Source organism: Hermetia illucens, chromosome 1, assembly GCF_905115235.1.
Source record: "Hermetia illucens chromosome 1, iHerIll2.2.curated.20191125, whole genome shotgun sequence".
Lineage (NCBI taxonomy): Eukaryota > Metazoa > Arthropoda > Insecta > Diptera > Stratiomyidae > Hermetia > Hermetia illucens.
This window is the reverse complement of record NC_051849.1, coordinates 74,472,632-74,491,266: the sequence shown is the minus strand read 5'-3', so window position 1 is coordinate 74,491,266 and position 18,635 is coordinate 74,472,632. Positions and strand designations below refer to the sequence as shown.

The window sequence follows — 18,635 nt, the reverse complement described above, 5'->3', positions numbered from 1 at the left end:
GTATTTGAGAAAGACCTTACTTGCATACTACATCTTAGAGTACCTTAGAGACCGCAAAACTAAAACTCAAATTCCACCCTCGTTACCAAAAACTTTTCGGCGGAACATGGTTGTTTGCCACGGCAGCTAATGTATCCGCGGCTTTTATTGGAACCTGCTTCTATGAAGATGATGTCAGCGAGTTAGTTACAATCAAGATTTAACGGACGGCTTTGAAATTTAGGTATTCCACGTTTTATCCAATATCAGCCAGCCAAAACATTTAGAAAAGCAAAAGTCAAAATATTAGGCTCAGTCTATCTACTTATTGTGCATTGAATTATGTGCAATTAACGGTAACGACTGTATTTCATAATGCATTTCTCAATGAGACTATGCTTTAATTTCATTATCATTATACTTAATACCGTACAAATGATAAGTCTGCCGACCGGATGGCTCAGTGGTTAGAACGCTAGGCTGTCGCAATGGAAGGTCATGTTTCGAATCTCACTGGTGGCAGAGAGATTTGTATCGTGACCGATGAAGTCAACTGACCAATGAAGTTAACTGTAAATGAATATCAAAGTCAACTCAGGGTAATAATCATGGGCGAGCGCAATGCTGACCACCATTGCCTTCTACTATAAATAAAGTGTTCTAACATTCTTCAGGCCTAAATCCAATAGGCTTGCTGCGCCAACGACTATTATGATAAACGATAAGCCTAAAATAGTAAAGTGTGCAAAAGCTCAACCAGGTGATTTCCAAACTGGTATGGGAATGCCTTAACGCTCGGCTCGCCCAATAAAGTTTGGATACTCTGGGTTTCATGCCGCATTGGGTCAGAAGGCAATGGAGCAACGGACGAGCTGGCCAGGGAAGAAGCAGTGACGTTACTAACGGGCCAGAGCCATTCTGAGGAGTCGAGTTGATGGCCACGACATTGAAAGAGGAAGAGGAACGGCTAAGGGAACTTTACTGGGTGATCTTACGAGGACTGGTATAGACCAAGGTGCTCATGGGAGAATACGAACCCAGCGCTCGAAAGATTGTTTAAACCTCGCCAAGAATATCACTGGTCACTGCAGGCTAAAATATTACCGAGGAGCTGGAATATCTACGGGCACTGCCTGTAGATTCTATGAGGAGAAAGATGAAACCTGCATGACACTCTATGACACAACCAGAATTTGAGCCCGAGGTGCAAGTCCAAAAAGTTCCGCTCAATAAACTTGGACATCGTCCCATTAACAAAAGAATACCCGAGATAAACTTAGCTAATCGTACTACTTGTTTGCTTAGAAAATCCACCGGCGTTATCAGCAATAAATGTCAATATTCCAAGCTAGTCGATACGGAGCCGCCAACAGATGAAGATGCCAGGGTGCTCAAGCATCGTTGGCAAGAAGACTATACACAGGAGGTGAAACTGGCTAGGCAAGCTTTGAATTTTTACGGGACAAAAAACATAACGTCCGGAGGGCAGTCAAGATCGCAGTTACATTCTCCGCATCTTCATTTGTTTTGGTGGATAAGTGTTAGTGCACGTGGCTACATTTGTAATAGAAATTCTTCAGCCTGATGCCAAAATCAATCGAAGACGGCGACTATCCAAAAAATATGGCATGGCCACTTTAAAAATATCCCATTGGTTGTTTGTAACTGGTTGCCTTGTTACATGGATTCGCACGCATAGTGCAATAGAAACACGAGAAATAATACATTAACAGATGCACAGAATGCGCTACGATCTTGGCTCGGTCTCAAACCGAATGACTCATTGTTTGTCCTGCTTTTTAAGCTTTCGCGTAAAGCAAAACTTAATTAAAGTCGATTTACTCTCTGTCACACGCATTTTTCTCGGAAACGGTTATAGCGATTGGCACCAAATTTAGTGGAAAGGTGGGAACTGTGAACGCTCATTCCATACAGTGACTTACATCATTCTACATCGAATTTAGGGGGGGGGGGCAAACATGCAAAATTGGGATGTAAATGTTTTTTCACCAAATATAGTCATGTCGAATATCAAATGAAAGGTATCGGTTAGTGCTTTCCGAAGTCGGTCCCATTTTTAGAAACTACTCAACCGAAAAAATCTGAAAAAGGTCAAAAGACTACCCCTATATTTGTTTCCTGTTTCGAAATACCCTTCATACCGATATCTGTCCAAATAAAGTCAATAATAATATATATTGTGAGTGTGTCTGTATGGTGGGGGAGAAGCTACAGCTTCTGATCACTCAGACCGTGTTGGCCCATTGTACTCGCCTCCCCCGTCTAACGGAATATTCCGGATTCGTTAACGAATCGCAGGATTTCGGTTAGTAGATGTGATGCTACCCATTGCAATTGGAGAACATCGGCACCAAAGATCTGATGCCTGATGCGTCCATTGGCGGGGCGTCCACATAGGAAATGCTCCGTGGATTCCGCTTCCTCATTACAGGAGGGACCCGTATCATCTTGAATAATTCCTATTCTGAACATATGCCCAGCTAGTGAATTATGGCCTGTCAGAATGCCCACAATACATTTGCAAGTCCTCCTGCTTTTCGACAGGATAAACTTTGCGGTACGTATGTTCGGTTCTGACAGTAAAAGTTTGGTGTGTCGAATATCATTTAGGCTCTGCCACCTGTCATTATGGGAAGCTTGTTCCCAGTTTTTGAAAACAGACTTAGCCAATACTACTGATACTCCAATTGCTGGCTGCGGTCCCGGCATAGGGGAGATTGGCCCATCTTTCGCTAAAGCATCCGACATTTCATTTCCCTCTACGCCACAGTGACCAGGTACCCAGAGTAGTTCCACCGTATTGAATCTAGAGAGATAGAGTTCAAACGGTTTCCGCATTCCTGAACAATTTCGAGGTGATCAAAGGACTACTCAATGCCCTCAATGCAGCTTGGCTGCCACTGCAGGTTGCGATTCGCCTGCCCTTCAACCGCTCCTCAGTCACCCAGTTTACCGCCCTTAGGATCGCATAAACTTCGACTTGGAAAAACGTTGCATATTGCCCACTTCTCGTTTTTTTCGAGAGGTAGACTCCGGTTCCAGACCCATCTTCTGTTTTTGAGTCATCGGTGTAGAAGACTTCCGTATATCCACGCACGCATTCCTCTGGCTCTTCCCAGTCCTCTCTAAGCTTCAGGGTAACTTCATATCTTCTACCAAACAGGTGTATGAGGACACGAGAATCGGAAGGCATTGTAATAACTGGATTCAGTCCTCCCAGTAGCTCTTCCAATGCTTTGTGCCCCCCACATCCGTTGTTTCCCCATAAATCTAATCGAATTTGTCTATGAGCTGCTCTCATTGCAGTGCTTTGAATAAATATATCCAAGGACTGCAAATTGAGTAGTGCATCCAGAGCTGCGCCGGATGTCGTGCTCATGGCACCAGTTATATCCAGACACACAGTTCTTTGCAGTGCGGCTAGTTTACGGTGAAAACCTTTTTGTCTCACCTTAACCCACCACACTGCGGATGCATATACGAACATCGGCCTAATGATGGCAACATATATCCACATTACCACATGAGGCCTGAGTCCCCATGTCGAGGCAAACGTCCGTCTGCACAGCTCATAAGCTGTGAGAGCTCGTTTCATCTTTACCTCTACATGTTTATTCCAAAGAACTTTTTTATCTAGAGTGGCTCTCAGATATTTCATTTTTTCTGAGAGTTGAAGAGTAGTACCCTTCATCTCAGGGAGGTAAAGTCCATCCAGTTTTCTCCTTTTTGTGAATAAAACCATTGTGGTTTTATTTGAATTAACTGACAGACCATGTCTGAGGCACCAGCTGTCTATCAAATCAACGACACGTTGTATATTCCTACACACCGTTCCAAGATCCCGATCAACAGCAAGCACAGCCACGTCATCAGCATAAGCTTGAGCGTGTATTGGCCAACTTTGCAGTTCGCGTAGTAGTGAGTCGATCAGCATACTCCACAGAAGTGGCGAAAGCACACCTCCTTGGGGGAGCCCTTCGTTGCTTCCGCCGTCAGGTAGCGATCGACACCCACCTCAGCGCACAGCAATCTCTGCGTTAGCGTAGCATGGATCCACTTAGTTAAAGCTTCATCAACACCATGCGCTCTGGCGGCATTACAAAGTTTTTGAAAAGGTTCTGGATATTGGTATATTACTATAATTTAATAATAATAGTATAATATAATACTGTAATTTTTAGTAATTGATTGCGTACCCCCCCCCCCTTAAAGCTATAAGATAGAGCATGATCCTGCCAAGTTTGGTGGAAATCGCGCTATTACTAACAAAGTTGTAACAGGTCAAAGTTGTCACTTCTTTGCAAATTCATGACTTTGAATGTCAATACCACCCGAAAGTGAATATTTTCACATGATATATGGATATATTACGTGTTACGTACCAATGGGACAAATGCACACCCAAAAGTCTTTATAAAAGAAATACACAAAACCTTTCATACCTTTCCCAACTTGTTTCATAGTTTTCGGTTGGATAAGAGAATGCATTTCGGTTGAATAAGAGAATGCATTCTCAAAGAACGCGGGCACGCGCAGAGACTTATCACGAACTGCGGCGAGCGGAGAAGCGACTTCACAGACGGAAAAAGGAAGCCTTGGAGAACCAACAAGTCCGTGAACTAAAAAAATACAGGGAGCAACCGCACCAGGCGCGCAAATCTTACCAACAAGTAAGCAGGATGAAGCCTTATTCACTTCGATGCTCATCCTGCCGAGACAAAGAGAGAAATCTGGGTTCCGACAGAATGGGCATATTGGAGCGATAAGTTACGTACTTTGATAAACTACTGAACAACCAGAACATCGGCGAGTTAGAGGTTCCGCCAACTGAAGACGACGGACAAATACTACCACCACCAAGCATAGGAGAAATAGTCCGTGCTATTCATCGGCATCAAAATCATAAGTCGCCAAGAGCCGATGGAATTACAGTCGAATTAATTAAATATGGAGGCGACCAGTTACACCAAGTGGTTCATCAACTAGTGCTCAAGATATGGGACAGCGAATCAATGCCTGAAGATTGACAACGAGGCATTATCTGTTCCATACATAAAAAGGGAGATATCACATAGTGCAGCAATTATAGAGGTATCACGTTGCTGAGTACCATCTATAAGATATTCTCCTCTATCCTGCTAGGCCGGATAGTCCCATACGCCCAAAACATCATTGACCGATACCAAAGAGGTTTCACTCCAGGCAAATCAGCAACACATTAGATTTTCTCTCTGCGGCAAGCGATGGAAAAACTGTTGAAATATGGATCAGTTGCACCATCTTTTCATTGACTTTAAAGCCGCCTATGATGGCATAGCCAGGGTAAAACTGTATGCGGCCATCAGAGTATACGGAATTCCGGCGAAATTGTTAAGGCTGACTACGCTGATCTTGACCAATGTGCGAGCCAGATAAAAGCAGCAGGATCACTCTCAAGACCATTCGACATCAACAACGGTCTACGACAAGAGCCCTATCAAGCGTCCTCTTCAACCTGGCCCTCGAAAAAGTAAGTGCGAGGGGTACGATCCTCTTTGAGTCCACCCAACTACTGACCTATGCTGACGATATCGACATCATGAGAAGACCGACCCGAGACGTAAAAACTGCTTTCACCCAGATCGAGCAGGCGCTGATTGGCGCGAGATCTTGGGCTGCACATCAATGAAGGCAAGACAAAATACCAACCAAACCAACCAACCAACAACATCAAATCGCACTGGTCAAACGGAAAAAATAAAGATAGGAGACTACAACTTTGAAACAGTTGATAATTTTTCCTATCTAGGATCAAAAATCACAACTGATAACAGCTATGACGATGAATCCCACGCACAGTTCTTGTCAGCCAACAGAACCTATTTCAGCTTACAAAAATTATTCCGCTCCTCCGCTCCTACTATACAAGACAATGATCTTGCCAGTCCTCATCATTCCTCGGAGGGTTGGGTTCTTAACAAGAAAAATTGCGAACTCTTGGCCGCGTTCGAGAGAAGAATCCTCCGAAGAATTATTGGCTCCCTACATGAGGATGGACGATTCCGTAGCCTACATAACGACGAAATTTATGAGCGATACCATGACCGTCTGGGTGAACCCGGAAAATCTATAAGGACAATATCTATAGTAGGAAAAGAGACGAGACAAACCCTGCCTGAAATGGAACGATGGCATAAGTCAGGACGCTACAGCTTTTAGGCATATTGAATTGGTGGGCCTCGGTGCAAAATCGGAATGTCTGGAGTTCCTTATTAAGGGAGGCCTAGACCGGATACCGATTGTTGCGCCGTTGATGATGGTGATGCTGGAAGTCGATGAGAAACGACCAAAAGGCCAATTGAATTTAAGGGAAGAAGGACTAAAGAAGAGGAAGAGAGAAAGACGCATAGCGGTTGACGAGGGGGTTACATCACAGTTTCTTTAAATAATGCGCCTGTCTTTCATGCTTAACATCATCTCCTGAGCAATTGCTATTCACCTGATTGAAGAAGAACCAAATGTAATCGAAAATCAGGTCACCCAGGTCGACTTCGTCTATTATGATTGTGAAGTTGTCAAAAAATGTATATTTTAGTGGCAACTAATCTACACCATTAGGTGGTAGATTTTGTAATTTTTAAATTTTTAAATTTTTATGTTTTGTAGTTTTGTAAAATTATTTTAAAAAATTAGGTAAATTAATATGAGTATAAAGCGTTTTTCATGTATTTTAATAGGTATGTCATTCATGAAAATTGAAAAGAAAACGCTCATTAAACTGATGATAAACCTCAGGTACTCTCTGCGCGGCGGCCCGAGAACAATTAAAACAAAATCCCCGCGATCACGGTTGGCAATATCCCGAAGATGGTAAGCATGGGTAAAATTATCTAATTCAAAGGCCAGTTGTTGTAAAAAGTAGTTACCAGTCCGATACTTGTAGTTAATTATTCCTACTGCACTACTGTACATTTTTATTACCAATGTATACGTACTTCGGGAGCTACTTACTCCCTTCTTCAGCACTTTAACTTTAGCAGCTCCCGGAATACGTGTATACGAGTAATAAAAATAAGTGCAGTAAGAAAAGCTACATAGTTTCATCTAGTTGTTATATTTTTGGTATTCTCTTCGGGGCCAGAACCGAAACCCAGAAGAATTGCTTCAATATCAAGTGTAACCAAAGGCAGAAGATATTGATAATAAATCCAGACATCTATCTAGGGTTATCTAGATTTGTTGCCTTTTATTGTTTAATTTTAATGTTACCTATTTATAAGAAGTGACCATTTAAACCAGTTTTATTCTTATTTTAGCTTTTTCTCCCGAAAAATAAAAAAAAATTCAAGCCCGTTTCCCTTTTTAAGGTTTTGTGTAAAACAAAACCTTATTAAAATCGGTTTACTGTCTGTCTGTGTCTGTCGGTCTGTCTGTCTGTCTGTCTGTCCGTCACACGCATTTTTTTTCGGAGACGGTTATAGCGTGTCAAAATTCGGTGAAAAAGTGCAAACTGTGAACGCCCACGCATACAGTGAGTTAACATCCTTTTATGTCGAATTTAAGGGAGAGTCCCCATACACACAAAAGGAGGGTGTAAATTTGTTTTCCACCAAATATAGTCATGTTGGGTATCAAATGAAAGGTCTCGGTCAGCATTTTCCGAAGCCGGTCTTAGTTTTGTCATTTGTCGGCAAGGTGGGAAGTGAGGAGGGTTCATTTCTTTAACGAACCCATTCTCACAAACTACCCAACCAAAAAACTAAAAGGCTGCCACTATATAGTGCCTAGGCTCCGAAATACTTTCCATACCGAAATCTGTTCAAATAAAGTAAATAATAGTTTATTATATAATAATAGTATGTTACTATAATTTTTAGTAATTGGCTACAAACCCTCTCCACGAAATTTAGCAATATTATAGGGTATAACATAGAGCATGTTCATACCAAGTTTGGTGAAAATCGCGCTATTTCTCACAAAGCTATAATAGGTCAGAATCGTCGCCTCTTTCCAAATTAAAAACTGAATGTGGCTATTCTCACATAATATACGCATATATTATATGCTACGTACTAATGGGACAAATCTTTATAAAAGAAATACACAAAACCTTTCATACCTGCAACGTCTCCCGACTTGTTTACTAAGTGTTTTCTTGTCTTACAAATATGCATATTTCACAAACTACTTAACGCCTTCATCAGCGCTTGTGTTTGAATAAAAAACGTTCTAAACTCTAACTATGGCAACCAAGTTTTATTGGTTTTTTGCATCCTTCAATAGATTATCCTAAATCCTTCGGCATCTCTCCAACTTAAAAGCACACGTTCTCCTTCAGTGCGTCATCTGCGATACTTCCATCCACCGCGATGAGCCGTCCTCCACAGCTTGAACAATTTCGATCTAGTCAAAAGTGAAACACTTACTGCCTACATTAGCCTCCGTTTCTTGTGGGGACATAGCTTTTGATGATAATTAACACCGCCGTTACGTTACCCAATCCGTTCCATTAGATTAGGGACCCCTTTCAGGACCCATTACATTTTCCACGACTTTGCACCGCCACAGAGGAAATAGCGTTGTTGCTACCTTAATATAATACCTCTGCACCTGTTTTAGTTGACACTTGACCCCCTTCTATATGGTCAATTAACTACATTCCAGTTTTACAGACACGCTACTATCGTGTCCAATGTCTCCTCCAGATTTCATTTCATCCATGAATCCGGGACAATGAAAGAAAACGCAGTCCAGGTCTTCCAGAACGTCATCGCAGGCAACATAGGCAAACTATCCAGCTTAAACATAAGTATCTATTTCACAGTGCTTTCTCGTTATGCAAACGATATGTTGGGAATAAGTCTTTAAGTTCAACCTCCCTTCTTGATTATCGTGTCCACTATTTCCATCCATTCGGCGGCCTACCCGTGACGATCAGAGGAAATAAAATATGCATCAAATGATACGCGTCCTCATGTTGACCAAAATATCAATCGATATTAATCCAGAGATGACATATGTCGCATCATCCGAGAAGGCCTTGAAGACACAACTGATTCTTGCGGCTATCCATCTGTAAATTAGATTATTTTTTTAGGTATTGCCAGTAACATGCGGTAACAAGAACTAGAGTTGCATAGGGTGGAATACCGCTCACCAGGCTGGATTTCAAAACACTAAGAATATATCGCGGGGCCTCCATACTGCTCATCGTTTCACCACTGGTAAATTAGCACCTGTTTAGGCTAGGGATATCTACGGCTATTGCTTACAGATTCAGCGAGAAGAATGGTGAAACTTTTATACATGTTTTGGGACAATTGTGAAATTAAGCTTGAGGCACCGAGGAGAAAACTTAATTCCTGATGCCGGGCTGAAACCCTTGGCAGTAGAGAAAAAATTAAAATTCCTGTCAATGGTGGTCTATGCACGTGGTATCTAGGCCGCAAAATACTCTCCATATCGACACCTGTTTGAATAAAGTTAATAATAGTGTATTACGATATTCATTATAAATATATTTTTTTTTAAAGTGGCTGGAAACCCCCCTTGAGTTTATCCTTGAATCATCAAGTTTGTAGTAACTAAAGCTATATCAATATATACTATCAAGTCTCGAGTCATAATAGGTCAAAGTTGTTCAATTTTGTGCAAATTTCTTGCATTCTTAAACTTTGATGTCATACTAAAGTGAATGCGCTGACAAACTTAAGGCATAAACATTACGAGCTAAGCATAAACAGGACCAATGCCCACTAACATACCCTCATATAAGCAATACACAAAACCTTTCATACCCGAAGCGGTTTGTTTCTAATAGTAAAACATACTAAAAACAATTTACATATTTACGAAATTTCAGCCGAAAAATGGGGAGGACTTTGCAAAAGCGGCACAAGACAAAGTCCCATTCATATTCACCCAGGCACTGTCGTCAAAGGTCAAATGAAGAATTTGGCTCTAGTGAATTACCACAGAAAGTTCCACTACTTTAAATTGGTCAACAACGGGCACGGTGGTAATTAAAAGTTTTTTGAAAAAATACTACAATGAATATGAAGAGATAATTCTGTTTTAACTTTAGTCAAGTTACAAATAGACCCCAGACTCAATATAATGATAAAAAATGGTCCATTGAATAACTATTATATCTTGGAGGACATTCACTGGCATTGGAACGGTACAGAGCACACAATTGAAGGAAAGAAGGATGAGCGGTGATCAGAACTTGACTATGAGACATTTCAGTGAAACTTATTAAATTAATTTCTCCTGCAGCCTCGTTTTAGAGATGCATTTAGTTCACCGGAATATAAAATACAAAACTTTAAAGGAAGCCATGGGAAATAAAGATGGAATTGCAGTGTTGGGATGCCTTTTTAAAGAGTCTGCTTCCCCTAATCCCGTCCTCGATAAAATTTTCCGACTAATTCCAAAAGTCACCAACCCAAATCAAGTAACTTACGTTCAAGAGCCATTCTCCATAAGGCAGTTACTGCCTCCTTCCCACGCATACTACACCTACCAAGGGTCACTTACCACCCCACCCTGCAAAGAAGTTGTCACCTGGATAATATTCAGAGGTATATCTCACATACAGCGAGATCAGGTAAGTTGGCACGTTGATCATGATAGCTTACTTTCCAGATTTTTCTAAAACAAGTTATTCATAACGCACTTGTCGGTGCTACGTAATATTATTTACTCTGTTTCCCAATCTGATTTGACGAATGCCTTGACGTACTTATGGATTATTATGGCTACATCATTTAGAGGAAGGTCTTTAAATCTTTTCTGCGCAATGCATTATAATTAACCCGCATCTGTATATATAATTCACGTTCTCAACCAGCGAGCGTGTCAAGAATTACCTTTGCACTTGCAACAAAACCGTCAGCTATATTTTGTGTGGGCAATTGCAGATCTTACAGATCCAAATTTCTATCAATGGAGCTCAGGCTAGATTTCACTATCTTAGTTTGCCATAAAGTTCGGTTTCCTTTATGGATAGTGCATGACAACTCCTCTGAATCCATCTCTTTAGCCCGTGGAACCACTATAAGCTATTACATCATGCGAGGGAATTAGCTTACGCTCACTAGTTGTCGTTTTTTCCATTTGTGGTATTCACAACCCCGCCTCTCCTCCGCTCGTCACAACCTGACCGAGATGTGTAATCATACAGTGAATTGCATTCTATTATATATTAAACAATAGAAGAATACATGCCTCCGTTGCAGCTTCGTCATTCACAATCTATTTATACAGCTCCCCCGGTCAAAGCTGTTCATGTGCGATCCTGTATGGTCTCTATTATAGATATACTCATTATATTAGGGTCGTAAAGAGAAAATCAGGGCCAAGGGAGAAAGTAATGCGGGCTAGTTTTAGTTTTACGGCCAAACGGATTGAAGGTAACCCACTGGAAGGCGAACTGCGAAAAAAAGTGGAAAGAGCAAGATGCCCCTGAAGTAGTTTCCAGGGCCCAAAAAAAGAAGGGAAAAAGGAGAAAAAGAAACAACATGCTATGCCGTCAGAAACCCGTCTGTCCTAAGACAAGGCAAGTACGAATAGAACACCACTAACAAGGAATCGAAAAGGACGCCACAAGTTGAAGCCTGAAGACAATGGAGCAGGGGTATCTTCCATACGGAAAACGAAAGGTGGTGGAGTCCTCGTTGAATTAGGCCCGAAGACAACCAGCAAGAGTACGCTCTGGAAAGCGATCAAAGAGCTACGGGGGAGAAGGCTCTCGTTTCAAATTTAGGACCCATGTGATGTCTAGAAATCCGAAATCCTGACTACCTCATGGAAAAGTCAAAGTGAAGGAGGCCATAAAGCCAATTCCAGGATAGGTATCACTTCTGTAAATATTCAAAGGCCAAAAAATCGCTGTGGTGGAAGCCGCTGAGCAACACACGAAGAAACTTATTAAAAGCGGAAATATCAAAATTGGATGGGTAGTATGTAAAGTACGAATGGGAATAACCCCCAACCGAGTGTCAGGGTCTAGACTATGGACAGCAGGCCATAAATGCAGTCAAGTAGGTCACTAAGCGAGGATGCGGAACGAAACCAAGAATTGCGTTCTCTGCTAAAATCGTGGCTCGTCTGGTGAAAGCGTTGCACACATTGCTGGTTTGGTGGTGTCCAGTCTTCAGAGCGGCTTCCTGGCATCTCGGCTTATCGGGTGCTGCTGCCAATTGAGTTCGTGAAAGCATTCGAAATCGGTTTCTCGCCCAATTCGAGGGAATGTTTTTGTTTGGATTCGGTATTGATGGACCTTATGTCGAATAAAACGACGCCGGATCTTCGTCGCAGGCTGGATGCCCTGGAGGTCCCCGTTCCGGGCACGGAGGGACGAAACCTGGTAGGAGGAGACTTTAATGCTAGGGCCTTTGATTGGGGCATCGCTCACCCAGACTCCAAAGGAAATTGTTATGGCGCCCAGGCTACGAAGGAAGCATCCCTGACATAAATTTTTCGTTGGAATTTTTGTCCCTGACACAACTTTTCTTTGTGCGCTACCCCCGCTCTTTCGGTGGATGGAACGTCTCGAGGATCAACACCGGGAAATTTGTCAAAGCGTTTGGAATCGGCTGAGCTGCATGAATTGCACTAGAGGGCATTTCGAGGAGTGGTAACATTACAGCTGACATCGTTAATCCGGTAATGAACCTGATAACGACTGGCTGCAAAGTTTGCATGCCTCGAAAGGGCCCCCATTAATGACACGCCTTCTATGTATTGGTGGGCGGCAGTTATTTCCTACCTACGGAAGAATTGTCAAAAGCTCCACAGTTTGGCAAAACAGGTATGCCCTAGAATGACTCCGGAGCGTGGTAAAGAAAAGCAAAGCTCGCGGCTGACAGAACCTAGTCTACGAGGTAAATGGGGAACCAAGGGGACTTGGCAATAAACTTGTCACCCCAAAAATCGGGGCTCTGCGAAAACGCTGCATACAAAGAACGACAAGGTAGACTCCATTCTACAAGCCCGTATAAGTAGATATTAACGGTGCGGATGGCATCGAGAATTGCCTTCATACCATTGTGGGGGTCCAACACTCTGCGCATAAACCCATTCACCTACCCTACTCCAAAAAATCTCTTATGGCCTCGATAAGACAATAACCTCTGCATAATGATGGAAATTAGGCGACTTGACCCCTCGAATAACTCTATCACAACCCTCTAGAGATCAAAACCCTGTTGAGCGTCTTCCTTTTTTCGCTAAACAACTAACTTCTTGTTTTTATAGGATTGTTTTTAAGGTTTTGTGTGAAACAAATCGAATCGATGTCTGTCTGTCCTTCTGTCTGTCACACTTGATTTATTCGGAAACAGCTAAACCGATTGTCGCGAAATTTGGTGAGAACGTGTGTCTGTGGATCCCTTTACATATAGCAAATGGCGCCATTTTGTATTAGATTACGGGGGGCTACCCATACACGCAAAATTAGAGTGTAATATTTTTTTCATAGAATGTGACCATGTGAGGATCAAATGAGGGCTCAAAATATGACCATCAAAAAGTATAACAGGTCTCGTTCTCGGAACCTATCCAACCAAAGCCTGGAAAAAAAACATAGTGGTGTATCTAAGTTGATACGTGTCCCTCCTGTAATGAGGAAGCGGAATCCACGGAGCATTTCCTATGTGAATGCCCCGCCTATGGACGCATCAGGCATCAGATCTTTGGTGCCGATGTTCTCCAATTGCGACTGGTAGCATCACATCCACTAACGGAAATCCTGCGATACGTTAACGAATCCGGAATATTCCGTTAGACGGGGGAGGCGAGTACAATGGGCCAACACGGCCTGAGTGCTCTTCTTCTCCACCATCTTCTTCTCTCCCACCATACACACACACACACATATCTAAGTTGAGAAAGGAATGCCGAAGTCCCCTGGTACCGTTAAGCTAGAATAAAAATGTACAACACTGCAAAAAAGTCTTTAACCGATGTTGCTAGCAGAAAACTGCAAATTAAAACTGGAAGATCCAATCAGCCGCTACATGATCTGAGTTGCAGGACCCAAATGGTTTCATAACGAATTATTCGAAAGTCGCATTGAAACTGTGAAAACTGGCTTATCTTTTTACGATTCATAAATGGGTATCTGTCTGAAAGCATGCTTGAGATTCAAATCTGTGATGCATCCAACCTTCTTCGGGCGACCAGTCGAAGAGTCTGCTGGGGCGATATCGACGGTACGTGTCGTTAGATTAAAAAACCTTAGATCTACCATCCTCCGTAAAAATGTCGGAGTTTATTTGCTGTTGGGTCAGCCACTTACAAATAGAACTAGTTACAAGTAAAAAATGACTTTACGAAATAGCACACAACACACAGCATTGACAAAGTGCAACTGTCAACAATACCCTTTCAGCGACCCTCCCTCATGTCCTATGATTGGTACAGATATTATATTTACGCCTTCCAAATTGGTAATAATATTTTTAAATATTATTTGTTTTTGCTTTTCATTTTTCACTGAAATCTCTGTTCCTGTTTCTATTCCAGATCGGCCAGCTTTCACAAGTTAAAGACTCTCGGGGGCGAAGGATAATAACAAACTGCCGTGATAGAAAACCAATTTACAACCGGGAAATATATTTGAATCGACACTAAGCACAGAGATTTTATGAATTGAGATTTATTTAATACTCTAAGTAAATCTTAAGTACAACTTTTTTGAAATAAAATATTTCAGTAAAAGAGGCATTTTTATTTTTATTTTAAGTGAAGCACAGTCTTATTGAAGGGGAGGCGGTTGCATGGCCCAATATATATTCTGCAAAGGAGTGAACAGGACGCAAATATCATACCTTTAGGTTATCGATCACTCCTGCAACCTACAAAACTTTTAGAAGGTCTTCTCCTTTTAGGTATTTCAATATTCCGTATGCTAATAGGAATTTTTCCAGGTTCGTTTTCGCCCTTTGCAGAAGTGCACGATATTGTCCCGGAATATGTATGTGCTCTCCTCACAAAATCTGCAGACAGGGTCCTCAGATATTCAAAATTTCCCCAAGTTCAGCCTTTAATGAACTATGAATAATCTGGTTCCTATATTCTTGGACTGTGCCATTCCTGATTAGTTTGCCCCACACACAGTTCCCTTAAGCGTCCCTCGCTATTTTTACTTCCATGGCTCATGATTCCGGAAGTTTTATTTCTGCTCCTTTCCTGGCTGTCTCATTGCATTCCAATTCAATATGGCGTCTAACCCAGAGTGTCTAGACCTTATTATATGTACAAGCCATACCAATTTAGAGTTCACCTAGTTGAATCTAAGTGCTTTGATAGCTGCTTGGCTCTCAGTTGGGATCTCAATGTTCTCCTTTCTATAGTTCCATTGGAGATTAAAGTAGTCATTTCTGTCTATGATGCATACCTTCTCCTAAAATAAGTCGTATGCTTACCCATTCTTCTTAAATTAATAAAATTCCTTAACAGCGGGAAAATGAAAATTGTATGACTAATATGCAGGGTATAAATGCGGATAACCCCTACCAAGTGATACAGGTGTCTGGACTGTGACCACACACCAACAACTTGCAGGAGACTCGACAGGAAGGCAACAAGCCGCAGTTGCGATCAGGTAGATCACCAAGCGAAAGCGAAAACTGCTTCCTCTGCAAAGATCGTGGCGCGTTTGGCGAATGGCTTTGTCTGGATTCTGTGTACGTCGAATGTGATGATGTCAGACTCGATGCTCTGAACGACGCCGTTTCGGCCGCGAAAGGGCGAATCCTGGTAGTAGGTGACTTTCATACCAGGGAAATAGATCCTGGAAATGGGGGCGAAAACTGGTCTCATAGTTTTACAAACTAAATCAATGTCAATGTTCCGGTGCCGAAGCTGCGAAGGAATCATCCCTGATATAACTTTTGCGGGTGGACGGGTGACGAGTCCCAGAAGACTTTTCGGCGAGTGATCATCAGTACATCACGTTCTCGCTACTTGCTGGCGTGCACCAACCTGGTGCTCCCCCTGCATGTGGAACATCGCGAGAATGAACATCCGAAAATTCGTCGAAACTGTTGGAACAAGGAGAGTCGCGCTGTCGGGCGCTTCGGGGGGTGGTAGCGTTGCAGCTGACACTGTCGTAAATTCAGTGATGAACCTGATAACGGCAGCGCGTGAGGTTTAAACGTCCCGGAGGGGCACCAGTCGTGACAAGCCTTCTATCTACTGGTGGACGACAGAAATTGCCGACTTACGAAAGAAGTGTCATAAGCTCCGACGTTTGGCACTTTGCTTACACGCTCGCGAGGAGGCATATGCTATAAAAGCATGGTATAAATCATTGAAAAGGAGACTCCGCAGTGCGATAAATAAAAGTAAAGCTCGCGGTCAGCAGAACTTAGTCAACGAAGTGAATGAGGACCCGTAAGGAAGGAGGGGCTTTGGGAAATACTGCATACTAAACATACCAGGTTCTGATTGTATCCAATCTAGTGTTCCGCCAACGGCCATACCTGCTGTTAGGGACGTTCAACGCCTGCTTAAAGGAAGGTTTTTTTCCTTGTCGTTGGAAAGTGGCGAGACTCGCGCTAATCAGCAAAGCCGTCTGCATATCGGCTGTTGTGTATGCTTGACACGGCCGGGAAAGTACTTGAAAAGCTTATCAGAAGTAGACTCACTGAATCGATCCGCACTGCCGGGCACTAATCCTCAAGGCAGTTTGAGTTCAGAGCAGGGAGATCCTCCAGTCGATGTTGTTATGGAGGTCGTGGATGCGATTCATCGAGCCGAGGCACACAGCCGCCGATCTCCTCTAATAGTGCTCCTCACAGCGCTTGATGTTAGAAATACCACATTACACATTAGAAAAGTCATTCCACGTGTTAAGCTATCTCTTGCGGTTATTGAGAGATTATCTGAAAGAGTGCTCACTGCTCTATGAGACGCTAGAGGTCCAGAAGAGGATGGAGGCCACTTCGGAAGTAGCGCCGAGATTCATTCTAGGGACGGATCTCTGGAACGCTTCTTACGGCATGGCAGAAGAGTCGCGCCTGGTCGATTATGCAAACAACGTTGCGGAACTTCTTGCTGGAGGCACTTGTCAACGGGCGCAAAGCAGACTTGGCATACTATATTGATGCGACAAGTAAACAAATGGTTTCAACCCCGCGCTGGAAAAAAAACCGAAGTAGTCATCGATCGACCTTGGTTCAATGCTCAACTCGAAGATGAGCTTCTTCGAGCAAATCAAAGCAGCGGCGAACAGGGTTGTAGCTGAAGTCTCGGCCTTGAGTCGGCTAATGGCGAATGTTGGAGGCCCTATATTTACCAGGAGACGCCTTTTTATGGGAGTAACGCAGTCCGTTCTGCTCTCCGGCGCGGAGGTATGGCTGATGCCCTTGACAAGGAGGTGTATCCCGCACTTGTGCAAATGCAGAGACGGGGAGCTTTGCGAGTGGCGTCTGCTTACCCCCCTATCTCAGAACCGGCCGTGATGGTGATCACGAGAGTGATTCCCGTTGCCCTCCTGGCTAAGGAACGTAAAGCTATCTACAGCCGCGAGGGCGAAGATTTACAAGAGTCACTTACCTAGTGGCAACTCGCGAAGAGGCAGATGAATTGCGCGGCTCATCGGATCAGATCCTTGGCTGAACCGAATGCATGGTAAAATTGATTACTTCCTAACCCAACTGTTAAGCGCGTGTGGAGGTTTTCAGTCTTACATGCACAGGATTAGGAAGGCACGATCTCTTGGTTATGTGTTCTGCAATGGAGTGGCGGACGACCTGTCGGCAGCTCTATGCAGACATAGCGGATTTCTCTCCAGATAACATTGTCAGAGAAATACTGAAAAGCGCTAGTAGATGGAGATGTGTTGCGCATTATGTACGGGCTCATCTTGTTGCGAAGAAGATTGAGCTGCACCGGGGGAGGGACCGGATGGCAAGGGGTTTCCTGAACTAACAACCTCCTTCATTCACTCCCCTCCTGTTGGTGAAAAGAATTCCCTGACCTGAAAGCTCCATAAGCCGAGAGAACAGGAGGGATAGCCTAAATTAGTGTGCCAAACGGTTTGAGACTGTTTCTCTAATCACAAGGAGGTGTTTAGTTGGTAGTCCGACGGTGTACTGTTGCGGGAGTCGAAAACTCTGGGCCTCAAAGCATTCACCAACCCTACTCCCAAAAAAGAACGAATGTAAGTATACTATACTCCATCTTACCAATGATAGCATGTGGACAAGATTGTATCTTCCCATGCGAGATGTTATCGACAGCAACTCCGATGTCCAAAAACGCACATAGAACTATTTGTTAGGTAACTATAACGTCGCGTGGCGTATCCGTTAACTGATACAAGACAGTTTCGGTTGATCTTCTTGCTGGGTAAATATTTTGGCACGAATGTAAAAGATTGTGGGTTCGAAGTTAGTTCTATGCAATGGTTCAGTATCTTCTCCGCTGCTTTCATTAAAAAAAGTCAGTCAGTCAAGCAAATTGGTTTCAGACAAAAAGGTTCCTTTTTGCCCACTTTCAGAGTGAAAACCACTTCTGCTTGCTTCCTTGTCCTCGGTATATGGGCCAAAGCTGTACTGCTCCTTACCACTGTCTATCACACCAGATCCATTATCTAGCGTGGCAAATATTCCAGCCATCTAAGTTAGCTTCTGCAATACAGTCAA

The 18,635-nt window shown here is 43.0% G+C and overlaps 1 protein-coding gene across 1 annotated transcript; it reads left to right on the top strand.

The window, feature by feature from the left end:
- The first annotated feature begins 6,537 nt into the window (after positions 1-6,537).
- On the top strand, positions 6,538-14,705 carry LOC119661418 (carbonic anhydrase 6-like). Its single transcript, XM_038070758.1, has 6 exons — positions 6,538-6,716; positions 6,775-6,849; positions 9,842-9,997; positions 10,064-10,196; positions 10,258-10,588; positions 14,509-14,705. Exons 1-6 carry the CDS (start codon positions 6,683-6,685, stop codon positions 14,614-14,616), a joined length of 837 nt encoding a protein of 278 aa, XP_037926686.1. The 5' UTR covers positions 6,538-6,682; the 3' UTR covers positions 14,617-14,705.
- The last annotated feature ends 3,930 nt before the right edge of the window (positions 14,706-18,635 follow it).